General features: G+C 41.2%; 1 protein-coding gene across 1 annotated transcript in view; it reads left to right on the forward strand.

Annotated features, from left to right (window-relative positions):
* Window positions 1–15,010, forward strand: part of LOC126279003 (centrosomal protein of 89 kDa-like) — a 98,048-nt gene that overhangs the window by 62,479 nt on the left and 20,559 nt on the right. The window contains exon 7 of the mRNA XM_049979331.1: window positions 8,813–8,993. Within this exon, the coding sequence (XP_049835288.1) occupies window positions 8,813–8,993 (181 nt within the window). The remainder of the gene's footprint in view (window positions 1–8,812; window positions 8,994–15,010) is intronic.

The following is a 15,010-nucleotide window of genomic DNA, read 5'->3' on the forward strand; positions in this document are numbered from 1 at the left end:
TGTAATTTTTTACTCTTTCATTGTCATCTAAAAATTTAAATTCTTTCTGCATGGTACTATAATGTCGTTTCCTAGGAGATAAGCAGTACCCATCGCTTACGCGAATTGAAAATTCTCATCCCTCTCATCTGTCATTACCATTTATTTTAAAGGACTGTGATGATAGATTGCTAGACTGTCTCATTTTGTACAAACAGCCACTGGACCTGTGAATGTCCTTCATACCAAGAACAAATAGCGAAGGGTAAAAAGCGCTGACACCATGATTCTACCAAACTCGGAGAGTTGTGCTGGCCACAAAATGCTGCACCAGAAAGTGACAGGCCACAGGCTGTGTCCCGCACACACTGCACATGTGAAGTTTGGCATGACATGGCCGGCCCTGTCACAGAGCATTTAATTGCTGTGAGTTAATACCTTGGGTTTGCATATTGAGTTCAACATTTTTAGGCTCACATATATATATTTACTTGAGTTATGAAACTGATTCACATTTTTTTATGTTCCATCTCTATTTTTGTTATGTTTATAGTGTGATCCAGGTATTCTCAATCTCTGTTAAGTAGGATTTCAAATGAATCGACCTGATAATCTGTCCCAGACTCCAATGTGAGGAAAATGCTGGGGTAGATAATGTAAAGGTGCTAAAGAAACTCACTAAGTTGTTATTCACCAGATTTTGATACAGACGTAGTATCAAACACTTGCACCACACTTGTGGATAACAAATAGACTGTTAGTAAAAACTTCCTGGCAGATTAAAACTGTGTGCCCGACCGAGACTCGAACTCGGGACCTTTGCCTTTCGCGGGCAAGTGCTCTACCAACTGAGCTACTGAAGCACCACACACGTCCGGTACTCAAAGCTTTACTTCTGCCAGTATCCGTCTCCTAGACTGTTAGTACTTGATAGGTTGCACAAAAAGTGACAATCTTTAAACTGGAGCTTTCTGTGATCAGTCCTCTTCATACACATCGAACTTCATGTTCCATATGAAGTACCTAATTGTGGAACAGAAATGGAAAAAACTCACTGAGATTATAAGGGGAGATAGCATTAAGCAATTACATAGAACCTTCCTGTGGGATTTTTGCAAACAGTCAAACAAGATCCAAGCAAAGCATTGTGTTTTTCAGCCCAAGCTGTAACTACCTCTTTTGATTAGTATATTGCACTGCTGCTTTAATGTATGAACAGTTGCTGTCAGTATATAATTTTAATATTTAAGCTAAGGGCAAATATTGTCAAAGTTTTTCCCTTGTGGATTTTCAGTAATTCTCATTGTCATTGTGCCAAAGCTGCTGAGATTTTTAGTCTCTCCTGCAAGGCTGTAGGAAGATAGATGTTTAGACTAATTGATTGGTAGCTGTTGTCACATAATGTTTGAAAGTTCTGTCCAGTTTCTGTATATAAGTGAAACCAGCAAGTCAACAATTGTTGATTAATAATTTCCATTCTTAGATTGGTGCCATGTTGTCAGCATCAAAACTCTTCACTGCATGCATTTTTGTATTAATGATGATTTTGGATTTGGCTTTGCACAAAGTTCTAGCTATTTTTACATATTTGTCCTCTGATTGTTCACAAGGCTGATACATATATGAAGGCTTTATTTCAGTAGCGATAGCCTTCCAGTTTTGTTTATTTCAAGATACTGAGGCTTAAACATAATTGAGTGATAACTATTCTGTGACTGAAATATTGCAGACCATTGCTTGTTACAAGGAATAACCATTTCTTTCTATTTTCACCACTCAGTTATGTTCAAGCCTCAGTATCTCAAAAGGAACAAAATTAGAGGTATACAACCATTGAAATAAGACATTCACATAGAAACACGTCATCATCAATAATGAAGTATTGTGATCATTACATCTTCCACTGACTTAAGTAGCTGATTAGGCTCATTTGTTGAGAAAGTTTATTGAAGTTTGTAAATGAAAAGGAGAGTTCCTAAGAAAATGAACTAAAACAAAAAAGACCTAACCAAATTTGTCTGAGATTGGACCAGAAAAATAATATTACTTATCTTGGTTTTGACTGGGGATGTTGGCATTGCTTCAGATCTATTAGCAGGATTTTTTTTTTTATTACTGAAATACTCAAACAAGAATTCTTCTCCAAAAAATATTAATTGTTATGATAAATGCATTTTTTCTTTTGTTGTTAATTATAACACATAATGTACAGTTTTAACAACACAACTTTTGTCACAAAATAATTCATTATAATTGTCTTTCAAATAAACTGCAACTGCTTTGCTACTCAATTGCCACACAGCTGCCAGTTTATCTTATGATGTAATTTACAGTATACATTTTTGTTCAGTTAATATTAATTTTGCATAATACCATCCCACTGAAACCACAATCAAGTCCAGATATGAAGGTGGGATCATCAGTGAAGTACTACTTTTAACACTAGAAGCATGTGTATTGCTGACACCAATGTACAGCAAGTACAAAACTGGCCTCCTGGGTGGAGAATGCAGTCATTTAAACATCAAATGTTCCAGAAATGAAGCAGAGGTTTGCTGACTGAAGACATTTCAACATGATTGTCAGGTGACTTAGATGGTCTTCAAGCGTCTTTAAAAAATAACAGTATCAGCGAGACAGCAAACATACATCATCCTTTTAAAAATCAAAGCAGAAATTTGAAAGGTGACTGGAACATTACACAGTCCATACAACATAACTTTAAACTAATAGAGGATACCAAGAGTTACAAAGGCAGATCGATGCACTTGCCAGTAGCCTCCTGCATGCCCATTGTTGAGAAATACTTTCCTCCTTTGAAGCAGTTTAGGGGGTCATCAATGCACAACAGTGGATGGACACCTTTTTTCATAATTTTGTTCAGTCATCTGTAGTTGACACAGCAGTGCAATATACTTCTTCATCTGGACCACATGAGAGGGCCAAGGACTATTTGAAGGTTTAATGATGTCATCTCACAGCATCTTATCCAATTCCTCCCAGATTATCCGTCATTCAGCCAGCAACATTGGCTAATTGGTGGATTATCTCCCGTGTTAATATGGTGTTTTACCAAGCCGTGTAGTCTTTTTTTCTCCAACCCCAACGTGAAAGCATCAGGAAACTGATGCAGAATGGATTTGACTCAGCAACATTGTTTCATGGTCAGACCAGATCCTATTGGCAGTTCGGTGGTAGCTTCCTCCTCTGCATTGTCTGGTAGTTGTAGCAGTGTCTCCCAGTCAATGATACTAAGCCCTTGACCACCTATGACGCTTATGATTGTCACTAGTGTGTAGATTTCTTTTGTGACCATGAATAGATTTTCACGGTTGACAAAAACTTCACAGTTTAATTGAGCATTTTGATTTATGACTGTAACTTGTCTCATTGATGATGGCAGGATAGTATATTCAACAGCAAACAACTGCCCAGAGCAGTTTTTGTTATGTGAGCTCATTAGGATAGCTTTTTCACTCTGGAGCTCTGATCTTCCACAGTCTATAACTACTTTTGAGCCTGCAAGAAGTACCATTCTAGAATAATAATATTATAACTACATTTTGTTAAAATAACAAATTCAAAGGACTAATGACAATATTATAAAAAGCACTCACCGTATGCTGAGTCGCAGATAGGCACAACAGAAAAACTGTTGGACAAGTAAACTTTCAGCCAAAAGGTATTCTTCTGAATTACACACACACACACACACACACACACACACACACACACACACACACACACACAGGATCACTGTGTCTGACTGCTGAGGCCAGCCAGAGACAGTGGTCATGTGAGTGTGAGTTGCATTTTTGTGTGTGTGTGTGTGTGTGTGTGTGTGTGTGTGTGTGTTTTTGAAATGTGGAAAAAAGCCTTTTGGCTGAAAGCTTAGTTGTTTAACAGTCTTTTTGTTGTGCCTATCTGTGATTCAGCATCTCTGCTATATAATGAGTAGCAATCTATCCTTTTCATAATGTTGTCATTATTCCATCCTGGATTTTCCATTATTTAAATCTGAAAGACTGTGTTCTGTCATTGACAGTTAATCTTGCAATATGTGCTCCTGTTGGCCAAAATATTTCCCATTCGTGACTTTCAGCATGGTCATTTTTGTATCATGAAACAGCCTTTTTTAGCCAGTAATGATAAGTATTCAACATTAGAGAAAAAGAAGCCCCTGAGTCAACTAGAACCCGGACAAGTTGGCAGTCAGTGATGCCATCAGTGAGATTTTCTGATGTGGTGATTGTCGTTCATGAAGGATTTGCATCTGTGGTGTGGCCTCAACTCCATAGATGGTGGCCTTGCTTAGTTTTTCTGAAGTTGGTGGCTGGGCAGGTGGCTTGTACCTCCATACAGCGATGGGGAATATCTACAGCATACTGGGTAGCAACCTCGTCCAGGGTACAGTTATGGGGTTCGTCCTGTGGGTCAACTGCAATTGTATACAGTTGATTGGCATGGATATAATTATGATGGTTAACATCTGGCGGTGTAGAAGTTGTGGAAAACTTGCCTTCCTTCTTTACAGTAGCGTATGACATGCCCAGGGTGCCCATAGTGGAAACACAAGGACATCTTGTCCTCTGTCCTCCAAATATATGTTCTTCTACGAGTCATTTTACTTGTGTAGTAATTGGTTATACCTGTGTTTGCCAGGTGCTGGGTTGTCATTTGATGGCTGCAGCATAAGTCTTACTTGGCCAATTGCATTCTAATTGGCGCATTTCGCTGGTGGCAGAGATTGGTGCTAAAGATCGATGCACCTCTTCTTTGACATTCTGTATTACTCCCTGATATATCAGGTCAACATTTATGGCTACTATCTCATGTCTACTTGGTCCCACATTTCTGGGTGCCGTACACTGCTATATCTCTTCTCTATCTGAAATATGAGTTGACAGTGGTCGTCTACATCTGCTGGAGAAAGCACATTGGGCAGTCGGTCATACTTTTTTGGCCGATTATTTTCTGTAGCATTTCCTCAGTTTGCTGGCACCCTTTGATGGATTCCTCTCTTGTGACATCCTTTACCAGAACAACTTGGTAAATGTCTTCTGCAACTCCTTTAATCACATTTTAGATTTTATCAGCTTCTGTCGTAACTGGATTCACAATGTAGTATAGGGCCAAAATGTTCTATATGTGCAATTGTGTTGTTCTCGCATGACATTGGACCCTGTTCTTCAATTGTTCTTCCACTAAGCAGATCTCCTGCTGATTGTCATGTAACATTTTCTTCAGTTTGGCCTAGAAATTTGTTCCAGCCATTGAGCTTCTCTTTGTTGTTCTCGAAACACTGATGGGCTGTGCTGTCCAAGTCAAAATACACATTTGACAAACACATTATGTCATCCCACCTGATTTATTCAGTGACTTGATTGAATCCTTTCAGCCATTTCATTGATCCTGACCAGCAACTCCAGAAAACATTGATGGATGCCCCATTTGTAGTTAACTTACTGCTGTTTTGGAATCCATATGTCTCCTGACTATACAGATCTTGGAAATGGTGTACTGCTTGTATTCTAGTTCCTGCCCATGTAGGCGAGGTCTTTTATGTTGCCTAATTAAAGTCATGGTAATGTAAATGTACCTAGCATCTCCACCAAACAATGTCACATTGAAACAACAAATAATTCCAAACCCAAGGGCAGGGTCATCAGTGAAGTACAACATTTAGCACTGGAAGCACATCCATTACTGACACCATTGTACAACCAGAACAGGACAAACCTCCTGGACAGAAAGTGCAGCTATTTATACAAATATTGAATATTCCAGGATGATAGTATGTATGCAAACATAAAATATTCCAGAATGTGTAAAAATAATACACTCCTGGAAATGGAAAAAAGAACACATTGACACCAGTGTGTCAGACCCACCATACTTGCTCCGGACACTGCGAGAGGGCTGTACAAGCAATGATCACACGCACGGCACAGCGGACACACCAGGAACCGCGGTGTTGGCCGTCGAATGGCGCTAGCTGCGCAGCATTTGTGCACCGCCGCCGTCAGTGTCAGCCAGTTTGCCGTGGCATACGGAGCTCCATCGCAGTCTTTAACACTGGTAGCATGCCGCAACAGCGTGGACGTGAACCGTATGTGCAGTTGACGGACTTTGAGCGAGGGCGTATAGTGGGCATGTGGGAGGCCGGGTGGACGTACTGCCGAATTGCTCAACACGTGGGGCGTGAGGTCTCCACAGTACATCGATGTTGTCGCCAGTGGTCGGCGGAAGGTGCACGTGCCCGTCGACCTGGGACCGGACCGCAGCGACGCACAGATGCACGCCAAGACCGTAGGATCCTACGCAGTGCCGTAGGGGACCGTACCGCCACTTCCCAGCAAATTAGGGACACTGTTGCAGGTGAGCACCACAATCAGGACTGCATACAACCGAGGCACACAGGGCCAACACCCGGCATCATGGTGTGGGGAGCGATCTCCTACACTGGCCGTACACCTCTGGTGATTGTCGAGGGGACACTGAATAGTGCACGGTACATCCAAACCGTCATCGAACCCATCGTTCTACCATTCCTAGACCGGCAAGGGAACTTGCTGTTCCAACAGGTGAATGCACGTCTGCATGTATCCCGTGCCACCCAACGTGCTCTAGAAGGTGTAAGTCAACTACCCTGGCCAGCAAGATCTCCGGATCTGTCCCCCATTGAGCATGTTTGGGACTGGATGAAGCGTCGTCTCACGCGGTTTGCACGTCCAGCACGAACGCTGGTCCAACTGAGGTGCCAGGTGGAAATGGCATGGCAAGCCGTTCCACAGGACTACATCCAGCATCTCTACGATCGTCTCCATGGGAGAATAGCAGCCTGCATTGCTGCGAAAGGTGGATATACACTGTACTAGTGCCGACATTGTGCATGCTTTGTTGCCTGTGTCTATGTGCCTGTGGTTCTGTCAGTGTGATCATGTGATGTATCTGACCCAAGGAATGTGTCAATAAAGTTTCCCCTTCCTGGGACAATGAATTCATGGTGTTCTTATTTCAATTTCCAGGAGTGTATATTTCAAGAACCTTCTAGAAATGATAAATATTAAATAGCAGATAACTGTTTGTGGTCAGGATTGGACCTGTGACCCACAGCACATTAGCCAGCCCATGCTAAACACTACACCACAGCGCATCACAGCATGCATCAGTACGGCACATTTTAGTGCATCTCAAACATTTACACATCTAGCTTTTCAACATGTTACAAGTGTTCTCCTAAATGTCCTTCTTGAGATCATAAGTATTCAATTTTTAATCAATTACAGTTTTTATTTTGAATACGAAACATGTAACTTGTGTTTTGAAACTAATTTGGTCAAGAATGAGATTTCATAGTGAGAACACTGTGTTTTTTTTTAATGTGAAATTTTTCATAAAAAGTCCTATTTGCAAAGTCCTTATACTTCCAATTTCATATACAGGATGTTTATAAATGAATATCAGAGTTTTAACGCTTTATAATATTTGTTACATTAAACCTACAGTTATAAATGATATGTCAAATGGAAGAGCAACTCAAGCAGTTTTACCAAGAACCTTATAAATGTTCAATGTAAGCACTATTTGTCACACGGCACACATCTAGTCTATAGCCGAGTTCTTCCCAAACGTCCACATTCACCTGACCTAATGCCATGCGATTGGATCGTGTGTGTGCCTCCGCTACCAGCAGACCTCTCTGAATTAAGAAACCGGATAGAAGCAGCTGCTGCTACAATCACTGAAGACACACTTATCAACATTTGGGAAAAACTCGGCTATAGACTTGTTGTGTGACGGGTGGCAAATGGTGCTAACATTGAACATTTATAAGATTCTTGGTAAAGCTGTTTGAGTTGCTCTTTCATTTGACATATCATTTATAACTGTAAGTTTAATATAATAAATATTATTAAGTGCTAAAACCCCAATATTCATTTATACACACCCTGTACATCAACACACACAAAGTTTGTAACATCAAGTTGAACAATATAGCTGTATGAAATTAACTAGAATATCAGGGCAATTATATCACAAGTGAAGGTCAATTGCTGCAGCTGACAGAGAAATTTCAAAAGAATATAGGAAAAGAGTAATCAAGAATAATTAAGTACAAAGTACTTGAAACCTCCACATGGAAACAAGCAGCTGTGGAAAGTAAGAGGAAGAAACATGATTCACATGTGTTTGGTTTGAAGAATAAGAGAATAATAGATCTGACAGAAACAGAAGAAAGCTGCAAGGAAGGGTGGAGGGTATATAAAAGTGTTTTTAGGAGCAACCGTTGCAGAAATTTTGTAACACAACTGAAACTGCAGCTGTCAGTTAGTCACTGACAAAAATCTTAGTCCAAGGTAACTTTAAAGCATTGTTTTAGAAGCATTTAGCTTTCAGTTCAAGAGATAAATTAACCATATAGATTTTGTCTTAACATTTTTGTTTATTGTTTGTTTCTTTACACCGACTGGATTTGTCTCCACCACTTTCCCATCCTCTCTTTACACTGTTGTAACACATCATTGTTTGTATTCAGTTCTTTTTTGTACATAGCATGTTTTTCCTGGGTATAGATTCTAAGCAATCTTTTCTGTTCCATGCACACACATATTCCTCTACATCTTACCCTCTCTTCTATTCTATTAAAAGATAGAACCACTGGTTATAAATACAGCATCAGCTCTTTAAGTCTTGCTGCAACATAAATTCAGTCTGTGTAGCCCCTTTTGATGCTCTTAATCAGTCTTAATGTTTTACATATTTTGTTACAAACTGCCAGTTCTAGATTTTGTAAGTGCTCTCTTTTAATATATGCCTGTGATTTGTCTAGTTGCATCATTGACACATGACCTGGAGGAAGTCTGTCAGAAATACCACAGTTGCAGAGGAGATTTATTGACATTACGTGGACAGCACTCTGTGCTGCGAGAGGAATATGATCGCTTAAAATCTGACCTGGATGGGAGAGTACCATTCTCTGTGCACTCTGCATCTGTGTCCGAGTGTCGTAGGTATATTTCCTGTAACTGAGTTTGCTTTTTTTTCCACACTAATTTGGAATGTGAATGAATCTTCAATTTATTTCAGTTCTGTTATATAGCTTGATGTACATTTTTATTATATTGTTTATGAGGCTTCCAGGTAGTTTTTGAGGTTTGTAACACACATGCTATAGAAATGTTTGAGATTTTAAAGTCTCACAAAATTTGATTATTTTAGTGATAAAAACTGGTCAAGGAATAACAGTTAGTTAGAAGTTTAGTTCTAGTATGGAAGTATTAACTTAAGTGTATTTGCAGTAATTAAATGCAACTGCAAGTGTGGATGCACTGGACTAAAGAATGAGAATAAAATATTTTGACTGGACATGGCATATTATTAACAAAATGTTCCTTACCAATTACGTGTAAGTTAGTGATTATGCACATTATTCCTGAGGACAACAAAGTCAAGTCTTGTAGTAAAAATACTTCTTAATGTCTTATAAAAAGCCTCTACAATTCCATGTAAAGTCCAGATTGCAATATCAACAATATTATGAAATGAATGGATTACTACTCACCGTACGATGATGTGTTGACTTGTAGATAGGCTCAACGAAAAGACTGTTATACATTGAACTTGTGGTCAAAATCTTCTTCAGAGAAGAAAACATGCACACATTCATATAAGCAAGCACACTACACATAGATACCACCATTATCTCTGGCCACTCCAACCAGAATGCAGCTGTGTCAGGTGGAACATAAGGAGCAGTCCAGATTAGGGCAGGGGAGTTGAGGGATAGCAGAGTATATGGATGGGGGAGAGAAGTCAGCACTGCTTGGCAGAGCAGCCAGGGAGTAGATGGTGGCAGAGAAAGGTTACGAGGCACCATGTCAAGAGGGTGGGGGAACAAAGAGCAGAAAAGGAGAGGAGCAGAGAAGAGGGAAAGAACAGGGGTGTGTCAGAGAGTGGTGCATAATGAGGGTGAGACGATGTGAATTGGGAGGAGGTGATAGGACAGAGACGTTGGAAACTTTTAAATGGATGGTGTTACCATAGGTTGAGGCTGAGATTATTTTTGTGGAAAGCTGGTGGAGGAGGGAGGATCCAGATAGCCCAGATTGTGAAACCGCCATTGACATAAAGTGTGTTATGTTCAGCTGCATGTTGTGCCACAGGTTGCTCAACTTTGCTCTCGGCCATAGTTTGGCAGTTCATCCACATAAAAAAATATGCAATGATTGCAGCAGAGCTCTTGTGGGATAGGACTGGAGTATGAAGTGCTGGGTGGAAGACCTGCCCAATGCACCCACCATTCTCTTCCTCTTATCTGCTCCATGTGCCTCTCACTTTTTCTTTACCCACAGCCTCTTGACAGCCCCTCCTCCCTTCCCTACTACATTCCAGATTGCTGCCTTTGTTCAATCTGAAACAGTTGCATTCTGGCCGTAGATGCATACTTATGTGTATTTTTATCTGCCTTTTTCTGTTCTCCAGCTCCCCTCACAACCCCTAATGCCTCCATTGCCCATTTCATTAGTTAATTTCCTGTCTCCTTAATGCCATTGCTGCACCACTTCAGAAAAGTATCCTTTTCCCAGGCTAAAACTCAGTCCCACATCCTGTTCCATACATGCTGTCTAAACCATGGAATCTCCTGGAATGGCCTAACCATAAAAATTCCTTTGTTTGGGTCCCACCCCTCATTCACAATAACCTTCATCTTTTCAGATTCCGCCAGTCCTTGTCCCTCACAAACCTGGTACTGCAAAAATACATCTCCATGTCACAGGTATCCCACAACCACCTCTGCTCCCTCTGCAAGATACAGTTACTTTGCAGATCCTACTACATAATTTACTTCTCTGGAATTGTCTCTCCAGTCCAGCATGTGAAGAGCATTCCAGACATCACCTCCGTAAGTTATCCAGCCAGCTGACATCCTACTGCTGCCTTTGGGCACTATTGTCTAACCCGTGTCCTACCCACTGTGTTTCTCCTCATCAACTACTCACAGCATCTAGACCCTGCCTAGCTGACCTTTCCAACTAGCCATATGCCCAAAAACTCACTACCAACACTCCAGTAAACCCAAAGCTGAAACGTCTCAGAACAGTGTTGTTCATCTTTCCACCAAAATCCTCAGGCCCACAGAAGCTTCAATCCTAGCCAAAGGCTTCTCCTTCAGCCCTACATCCAAATTTAACCATTCATGTCAGGCTTGTCACCAATCCCTCCAACCAAAGCCAACCCAATCCCAAAATTGAACCCTGCCTCTCCCAGTTCACACCACCATCCAACTATGATTCTCCCACCTAACCCCCGGTCACTTTCCAGGAATTCTTTACATCCAATTTCTTAGCATCACCACCCTCCACCAGATTCCTTCCTAAGGACACAGCAGAAAAAAGGACAGCCATAAACAGCCTCAAAACAGATCCTGACCTAATCATCCTACCTGCTGGGGAATGTTCCACAACTGTCATTATGAATCACAGTGACAACCTGGCAGAATGCCTCTACAATTGTCTCATTCTTCGACCTGTAAACTCTGCAAGACAGAACCCATCCCAGAAGTCCACCATAACTTCAAGGCCCTGTTTAAATCTTTAGGCCCTTCCCAAAACATCTCCCCTGAATCCACTTTCCTCCTAACCTCAATGAAATCCCATACAAACACCTTCTACATACTCCCCAAAATCCACAAACCTAACAATCCTGGATGCCGCATTGTAGCTGGTTATTACATTTCCATTGAAACAATTTCAGCTGTCATTGACCAACACCTCCAACTAATCGCCCAAAATCTAGCCTCCCACATCAAAGATACTAACACCTCCTTCACCAACTCTCCATCATCCCCACCCCATTGTCTCCTGGATTCATATTCATCACTGTTGATGCCACTTCCCTATACAACAACGTCCATCATGCCCATGGTCTTGCTGCTGTTGAGAACTACCTATCCTGATGTCCTTCAGACTCCAAACCCGCTACCTCATATGCCTCACTAACTTTATCCTAACACACACCTACTTCTCCTCTGAAGGAAAGGTATACCAACAAATATGCAGCACATGCATGGCACCCTCTTATGCCAACCTGTTTATGGGCGATCTAGAGGAAGACTCTTTAGCCTCCTAAAATCCTTGGTGTGGTTCAGGTTCATTGATGATATCTTCATGATATCTCTTTATCCTCATTCCTCCACAACCTCAACACCTTCTCTCCGATCTGCTTCACTTGGTCTTTCTCAGCCCAGAGTGCCACATTCCTGGACATTAATCTCCAACTCTTTAATGGCTACATCCTCCCATCTGCCCATATTAATCCCACCAACAGTATCTGCATTTTGAAAGCAGTTGTCATACCTTCCACATCAAAAAATCCCTCCAGCTTGACCATCTGGGTATGGCTTATCTGTAGTTACAAAAACTCCCTTGCCCTCTACGCTGAAGGTCTCACAAAGGCCTTCACAAACAGGCACTGTCCCCCCAAACCTGGTCTACAGACAGATCCCCCCCCCCCCCCCCCAGTCGTACCCCCACCCCCAAGTACTGGTAAGAAGTGCCCCCTTTGTCAACCAACGCCATCTTGGACTGGAACAACTGAATTGCACCCTTAGTCAGGGCTTTGATTATCTTATCATCACACACGATGAAATGAGGGGCATCACACCCAAGATTCTTCCCATCCCATTCCTAAAATCTAAAATGGGGTTCTGTTACCCATCCAACCTCCACAACCACCACTCCAACTCCCAGCCCCATGCCACCCACTCCAACTCCCAGCCCCATGCCACTGGGATCATATCCCTGTGGAAGACCCAGGTCCAAGATTTGACCAATCCACCCACCCAGCACTACCTGTTCCAGGCCTGTCGCAGGCTTATTCTACCCCATCGGACAGGGAGTTACCTATGGTGAAAGCAGCCATGTCATATACCAGCTTTGCTGCAGTCATTGCATAGGTTTTTATATTTGTATGAATACCAACCACAACGAATGGCCACTGCTAAACTGTAGCCAAGAGCAAAGTGCACTACCTTGTGACAAAACATGCAGCTGTGTGTAACACACTTGATTTCAGTGGCCGCTTCACAACCCAGACCATCTGGAACATCCCCTCCACCACCAGCTTTTCTGAACTGTGCAGATGGGAGTTACACTTACAACACATCCTCTGGTCTCGAAATCATCCTGGCCTCAAACTACAGTAATCTACTGTCCCCCACACTTTCCATCCAACAGTTTCTGCCTCCTCTGTCATATCATCTCCTCCGAACTCACATCCCCTCATCCTCATTGTGCACTGCTCTATGCCAACGCACCACTGTTCTTTTCCTGTTGTCTATTCCTTTCCTTTTTGTTCCCTGTGTTTGCACCCCCACCCCCCAATCCCTCCCTCCCCAAAGCCTCCCAACACTTCACCTGGCAGCCCTGTCCTGCTAGCATCTAGTTCCTGCATGCTCCATCAAGCAGTGCTGACTTCTCTGCCCCCACCACTACTCTGATATCCCTCCTGTTCCCTGCCCCACTGTGGATTGCTGGTTTAGTTCACGCTGACACAGTTGCATTATGGCTGGACTGGCTGAAGATAACGGTCATGTGAGTCTGAGGTATGTCTGCTTACTTGGGTGAATATACATATGTGTGTGTGTGTGTGTGTGTTTCGTTGTGACTGTCTGCAACTCAGTGTGTTTACAGTGAATAGTTACATTTCAGTCATCAGTTTGAAGGATGAAAAACACTAATTGCATTATTTCATTATATTTTGGAGTTTCAGTTTTCTTTATTCTTGTGTAACAAGTGCAGCTTAACCTAATCTCATTATCTGCTGTAGTATCAATTACTAAATCTTTTATAGTAAAAATTTTTTGTTTAAAAATATTTATTTATTAAGTTGATATTTCATTAACTATCATAAATAATATACAAGTGTTTGAATTGTAAAATAAGAATTAAAAACCAGGTATTTTTGGTTAAATAAAATGCAGCACAATACCATATAATTATAACATAAAACTGGATGATTTATCTTGGCAAAATAAATATAATCACTATTTTCAAATGTGGAGGCTGTCTCAAAATAGTGAGAAATGTTTAATGTGCGAAGACTGCCTTTGTTTTTTGTTTTTTTCACAAAGCAACATGCTAGGATGGAGATGTGGCTAGTCTTTGGCATTGTAGTAATTGTGCCTACTGCTTCATGATGGTAGATAAAGAGAAGCTGATGTTGAAACTCCAAGATGATTTGGTAGTAGTACAGCTGGAAATTGAACATTTGAGAGCTACAGTTGCAAACAATTTGAAAGGTAGTCATGAAGTCTTAATTATTTCCCTGAAAAAATTATACTGTACACATTGAAAGCCCCCATACCCTAGTATTATAGCATACCACTAAAGGACCCAAAACCAAAGTACACAGGCCATTAATAAAGAGGAGTATTGATGATAATTGATTTTTGACAACAGCTGCAACACTTCTACTGCTGCCAAAAACAAATTACCACATGATACTCCACTTAATCAACAGGCCACACTATTTTATTTTGACTCCTCAAGTAGTGTGCTGTGGTATCATGGTGTTAGGATTTTAATGTTTACCAGGACTGCAGGCATGTAGCTGCAAACAAACAAGAAGTTAATAACTTAACTTTATTTTTTTAGGTGATAATTAAATCTTTGTGAATACACTTCATTCAATTAAGAATAGGGGAGACAGTGATCACATGTGCAAAATCAACCAAGACAGCTAAGAGATGTTATAAGCCTCCCAGCTGTAGTCTAAATGTCCTAATAGTTTCAGTGCTCTGGAGACTGTTGTCAAAGATATACAGACCAACCAAGGAAAGGAAAAAGTGCAAATAATGTTAATAGTAGCAGATGATTAGAAAGACTGAGAAGTCCTTCTGCTAGCCAGATGTCATAGGATGGAACTGTTAGAACTATTACAGAACTTGTTTAAAGGAGATCATGGAATGATTATTAAGGGAGGGGTGGCGGAGAGGGTGCATGTTGGGAATAGTTAGGACTGTAATCTC

The sequence above is a fragment of the Schistocerca gregaria genome, chromosome 6 (assembly GCF_023897955.1).
Source record: "Schistocerca gregaria isolate iqSchGreg1 chromosome 6, iqSchGreg1.2, whole genome shotgun sequence".
NCBI classification, from domain to species: domain Eukaryota; kingdom Metazoa; phylum Arthropoda; class Insecta; order Orthoptera; family Acrididae; genus Schistocerca; species Schistocerca gregaria.